At 38.3% G+C, this 6,049-nt stretch overlaps 1 protein-coding gene across 1 annotated transcript in view; it reads right to left on the bottom strand.

The window, feature by feature from the left end:
• Nucleotides 1-5,803, bottom strand: part of LOC104074097 (collagen alpha-3(IV) chain-like) — a gene marked incomplete at both ends in the record, with an annotated part of 11,965 nt that extends 6,162 nt beyond the window's left edge. The window contains 6 exons of the mRNA XM_009574097.1: nucleotides 16-49; nucleotides 1,468-1,565; nucleotides 2,457-2,561; nucleotides 4,222-4,314; nucleotides 4,608-4,776; nucleotides 5,615-5,803. Of these exons, the coding sequence (XP_009572392.1) occupies nucleotides 16-49; nucleotides 1,468-1,565; nucleotides 2,457-2,561; nucleotides 4,222-4,314; nucleotides 4,608-4,776; nucleotides 5,615-5,803 (688 nt within the window). The remainder of the gene's footprint in view (nucleotides 1-15; nucleotides 50-1,467; nucleotides 1,566-2,456; nucleotides 2,562-4,221; nucleotides 4,315-4,607; nucleotides 4,777-5,614) is intronic.
• Between the last annotated feature and the right edge of the window lie 246 nt (nucleotides 5,804-6,049).

The raw sequence follows: 6,049 nt of genomic DNA on the forward strand, positions 1-6,049 counted from the left end.
GTGAACCCAGTCTACCTGGCTCTCCAGGAATAACCATGCCTGGATCACCCTGCAACACAGAGAGAAATGAAACAATCCATGTGTACTATGATTTGCAAATCTACCAAAATATTTTCTCCACTGTGTGATCAATTAACTTCTTTTATTAGGGTAATTTTCTCCATGCCCTGGGGATCTTTCACATTGTAATTTTTAATGGCTCCAATTCAGCAGACTGTTGGATGTTCCTTATTGACCAGCTGCAGGTTCCGTACCAGAGGAGTAATTCATCTAGACAGCTTTTGAACTTTGTCTCCTAACTCTAAGAAATTGCTACTGTGCAATGCAAGACACTTCCCTCCATTCGGCCTTTACTGCATTGTTATGCTTGCTATAGCTGTGAAAAGCTTTGGACCTGTATCTGAAAATTTGCTTGAAGTTTGTGCAAATACAATTTTTCCTTTATTTTACATGTTAGTCATATTTTTATCAAAATATATATTTAAATAATCAAGGTCAACACCCAGATGTGTCTTGGAATACTCAAAGTCAGTTATTGGGCTTTTTTTAATCATTCTTCTGAACATTGTTTTCCATGAAGACTGTTTTATCACAAATGTCCCAAGTCTATTCCCTGAAAGGAAAGTTTGAATTGTTTTTTTTAACTGACTGAACTGCTGATTGTTTTGAGTACTAGCTTTGAGTACCAGCAAATTAGTATATTCATAAAACAGGTCAGTAGAGCTGAGCTTATACCAGTCACTGATGATATACTTGGACCACAAAGGCCACTCCACATCCAGCTGTTCTGTGGCCTCAAACACAGATTAAATAATAATTAAAAAAAAAAAAAAATCCACAACCCCAAGCCCCACACTTTGTCATGTCAAAAAAACACACAAAAGAATGACATAGGAGCACAGAAAAAAAGAAATGCCACCTTTTCAAAACATTTAGGTGTTATTATTTTGTTCAAATTTGCATCCTGATTACAGAGTAGTTAAGAATCCTACATTTATATATGCCATTAATAGATTAGCTTCTGTTCATCAGCAAGAGAGGCTGCAGTATTACCTCCAACCTACTTCCTTTACACTTCAATTCAACAGAGCACTTGCTTAAATTAAATGCATACTTACTTGTCACTGACCTCCATCAAATATGTGCTTAATTGCAATTTCTGAATAGCCATCTTTTCAGAAGCTGTGGCCTTAATTTTTTGCTGTAAGCAATGCAATATCCTCCTCGTGCTCTGAAAACTAAAGTAACAAAACATTCCAAACACTTGGAGTTCTGAAATCCTGTATCTGAATTGAAAATTCTGGCTTGAGCCCCTTTATATATAAACAGTTAATTTCATAGTTGGTGCATCACTGGTCAGGAAATACAGGAACTCCTATATTCCTTACACTTCTTAATTTATTTGCTCAGTGTAACATTTAATGAATGGGACCTATGGAAAAGTCTGTGCTGTATTTCTAACCAAACCTTTTCTCCTGGTTGTCCTAGGTTTCCAGCTCGGCCTGGATCTCCGATCTTTCCTTCACAACCTGGTGACCCTCTGCCTCCTGCAAGTCCTTTATCTCCTGCAAAAGGAATTAAATGACAGTACAGATGCTATGGTTATCACCTTATTTTACAAATGGGTATTTGTATGGATGCAGTTATGAGCCTCTGACACTGAAGTAGCTTACATGAGCTGAAGACAGCATCTTGATTTCAGAGTTGATGTGACACACTGTATCTTGTTCCTTACATATTCACTCAATGTTGACTCTAACACTGCTTGGTTACTTACTTCAAATCAGTTATTTAACATGTAATTTTTTTTAAAGTGAAGCTATGCTGATGTCAGTTCCCTACTGTTTTCTTTAACAAGCAGCTTGGTAGTAGTTTTAGTATTTGAGCTTTCTTCCCCTCCCCACCCCTGGCCCCTATGGGGATTATAAGAATAGTTCTTAATATTTTTAGTATCCAAAGAGGGGTATGACTTTGCATGAGGAATGGCCAAATTCGCAGTATTCAAAATGCTTTCTACTATCTGCACATTAGAGCAGGTATTGCATTGTACGTAATCAAAACTGATTAAAAATAAAGCACTGACACTTATACAGCTCTGTCTCTGTAACATATATCCAGGTAAAGAGAATCCATCTGAAGTAAGCGTGGCACTCAGATGAACTGCACCTGTTTGGGCAGTATTGCAGGAAGCATCAATTCTTTTAAAATATTTTCCTACTGCCAGCTTTGATACCTGATTCTCTGAAATACTTCAAAAAATTTCAAACTTGCAATTTATAAGCCTGAAGGCAGTAAATTACAAGAGTGCTAAACACTTGCCTGTCTGACTAATGTTCATTGATTTTTTTTTTTTAACTTGTTGATTGTTTTTAGTGTGGAGTAAAAAAAAAATAGTTATTTTTGGGGGTTTGTTTTTTTCTTTTTTTTTTTTTTGAAGATCAAAAATTGTATTTTACCTTTTGGACCTGGGTTTCCAGGAAATCCAAGCCCTGGAACACCTGTGTCACCTGTTGGCCCTGGATGTCCTGAATCACCTGGCTGACCTCTTGCTCCAACCCTACCTGTACAAAGAAAGTAAGTAAACTGTGATGTATCTACCACAGAACATCAACTTGTAAGATTAGGTGTTTTATAGTTTATCATTATTAATTAGGACACCACTGTAGATTATATTAGAACTTAGACACTATTTCTCCTCCACAGCAGGTTTTCACAGTTAAAATGCTAATTGTGTTCACAGTATCAAAGCAGTCATGAGTCTGTGACTTAAGTTTTTATGCAATCTGCCCAAATTCCAGACTTCTAGGAACAAATACATGCAGATGCAAATCTTCCACTTTTTGAGAATATACAAACACACAGGGGTGAGTCTTGGAACAGAAACAACTATAAAACCAGAAGCTACCATAAAGCTGCCAAGAAATTTTCCTATGCTATTCCGGGCAGCTTCAAGGACTATTGTTCTACAACACTGGAGCAAAGATGCCTGTCCTGGTTTCAGCAGGGATAGAATTAATTTTCTTCCTAATAGTTGGTATAGTGCTGTGTTTTGGATTTAGTATGAGAATAATGTTAATAACACACTGATGTTTTAGTTGTTGCTAAGTAGTGTTTACGCTGGTCAAGGACTTTTCAGCTTCCCATGCTCTGCCAGGTGCACAAGAAGCTGGGAGGGAGCATAACCAGGAGAGCTAACCCAACTGGCCAACAGGGTATTCCATACCATATGACGTCATGCTCAGCATATAAAGCTGGGGGAAGAAGGAAAAAGGGGGGGACGTTCGGAGTGATGGCGTTTGTCTTCCTAGGTAACCGTTACGCGTGATGGAGCCCTGCTTTCCCGGAGATGGCTGAACACCTGCCTGCCGATGGGAAGTAGTGAATGAATTCCTTGTTTTGCTTTACTTGTGTGCGTGGCTTTTGCTTTACCTATGAAACTGTCTTTACCTCAACCCACGAGTTTTCTCACTTTTACCCTTCCGATTCTCTCCCCATCCCACCAGGGGGAGTGAGCAAGTGGCTGCATCGTGCTTAGTTGCTGGCTGGGGTTAAACCACGACGATGCCTTACGGTTAGCCTGAATGTCACTTACTGTCCTTCAGTGCATTCAAAAATTCTGCAAAATTTAAAACACCAGCAACCAAAAAAACCCCACCTAGAACTCAAGCCCAAAACTCACCCAAAAAAGGAAACTCAGGTTCTTAATATCTTAGAACAATGGTTAGTAACAGTCACATCAAAAAGGAACTGGGAAACTTAGTAATACAGTTACTTTTTTGACTGTGCCCCTGCAAAAGCATGACAAGAGCCAAGGGCTTCAGGAAGATTAAGAATGCTTTAATCTAATTTTGTTCCTTCTGTTTTGAAGGTTGCAGCAGTCCCAGGATAATTTAGGACAGGCTTTTGTCAAAATTATGCCAGAGGCACCTTTCTGGATATACAAGACGTTTCTGGTTTTGGAGGAACCAAGTCATAGCATAGGACTGCTTGGAATCTCTGCCATATTGCACACCATTGACATGGACCTGTGTGCCCTTCCTATTCACATCCACATCCCCTAGTTTTCTTGAAAGGGAATGTTACAGCTAATTCCATAGTTTCTGTACCACAGAAATCCTTTTTATAGTTACTTCAAAGTAACCCAACAGTGGCCAGAGCTGGGAGAGAAATCCCAATCCGATTATCTCTGGTTTTTACTGTATTTAGTGCAGATGTACTCACCAGGCACTCCTGGGGGTCCAGGTAAACCATCTGGTCCTTGAGGTCCTGGCAACGCAGGTAATGGAGTTACCCTACTGGTCTCTCCTTTCAGACCTTCAGCAAATACATAATCAAAGATACCAAAGGCTTACAGTTTGGCAATATGCAATCTTAAGCATTTAAAAATACCCTCATAGGGTCCCTTCCAACCTCCATTATCTTATGACCCTAAGACTTTTGCTATTATCTCCAGCAGGACCAAACTTGGAACAACACTGTGGAAATCTCATCCCAAGAAAAATTTCCTATGTTTCACAAATTATGTCTTTGACTTAAATCTATCTCTGCAATTTCAATTAAGTGCTCTTTACCATAGGTAAAACATGGTAAAATAGGAAATTACAAACCAACTTCTCCAGGTAATCCAGGTGGACCAGGTATTCCTTTAGAGCCTTTGAAACCTCTTATTCCTTGTGGTCCATATCCTGGCAGTCCAGGAGGCCCCATCTCTCCAGGAAGACCAAGATTGCCAGGCAATCCAGGTAGTCCTCTATCTCCTTTTGAACCAGCCAATCCCTATGAATGATTACATATGTGTGTATACCAAGCATTACTTTCTTTCCACACCAGCTTTCATAACAAAATGCCCGATTCTCTGTCTGATTATAATCTTGCATTACTTTAGCAGCAGAGTAGCTCTGCCAATTTAAGAGGAATTTTTCCTCTGATTTACTTGTGATTAAAGGAATATAAATTTTAATATCAATGGTTCAAACAGAGGGCTATTAAGAGTGAAATAGTACAAATAAATTCAACAGCTTGATTTTTCAATCGCTGTGGGATTAGACTGTAAACTTTTTTTCTTTTTAAAACAGGTTTGGTAAAAAAGAAAAACTCAGTTCTGATTCTCCTTGAAAACTGTCGAGCCAGGTTTACATAGTTATATCTGAATCACTTTTACAGTTTCTCAGCCAACACAACACAACAATAATTGTTACTTTTTGTTTCTGCTGAACAAAGATCTGCCCTAACAATTCTAGTTTTATGGTCAGTCCTCACAGCTTTTGTGGTTTCTCTCAGCCCTGACTGAAGATTAACTCCTAAAGACTGAACAGAATTATTTGATTTATTATTTCCTTTTAAGCATTATAAGTAATCAGGAAAACTGTTTCTTTTTTTTTTTTTAATCTTATTCATCATAGGAATTCAAGATAACGCTCTAATATAAATATCCAAACTAACATCACAATAGACTGCCAAGGTTTTTGAGCAACATGTATCTACACTAGCCTCATCTCTCTGGTATTACATGCAGTAAAAGTATCTGAATAGGTAAAACAGACTGTTGTACAAGATATAAATAGTGACTTAGGTTTCATAAATTCCGTATTAATTGCAAACAGTGCATACCCACCTCTTCACCTTTAGAACCCTTGGATCCTTTAGAGCCAGGTCTTCCCAGAAATCCATCTGAACCTTTTCTTCCTTTGTCTCCCCTGGCCCCTGGATCTCCTCGGCCACCTTTTGGCCCTTCTGGATACACATATCCTGGCTCACCTTTTGATCCTTTATGTCCTTGATCTCCTCTAAAACCTGGAGGTCCCTGGAACAAAGCAATCAAAAGTATTTCAGTGCTAGACATATGTCAACTGTTTTCAAGCTTTCTTTTTTTAAATTAAATACCTGAGAGTGGTTCTCTTTATTCTCATCTTTATTCGCTGTAATGGCACACCTCAATGAACAGGTTTTTTAGGGGTTTTTTTGTTTTTCTTTTTTCTCCTGCCTTTACTCTTTTTTCGCCCTGATTATAATTTTATTTATACTATTTCTTTATCCTTTATTTATAATT

This window comes from Fulmarus glacialis, unplaced genomic scaffold, assembly GCF_000690835.1.
Source record: "Fulmarus glacialis isolate BGI_N327 unplaced genomic scaffold, ASM69083v1 scaffold48093, whole genome shotgun sequence".
NCBI lineage: Eukaryota > Metazoa > Chordata > Aves > Procellariiformes > Procellariidae > Fulmarus > Fulmarus glacialis.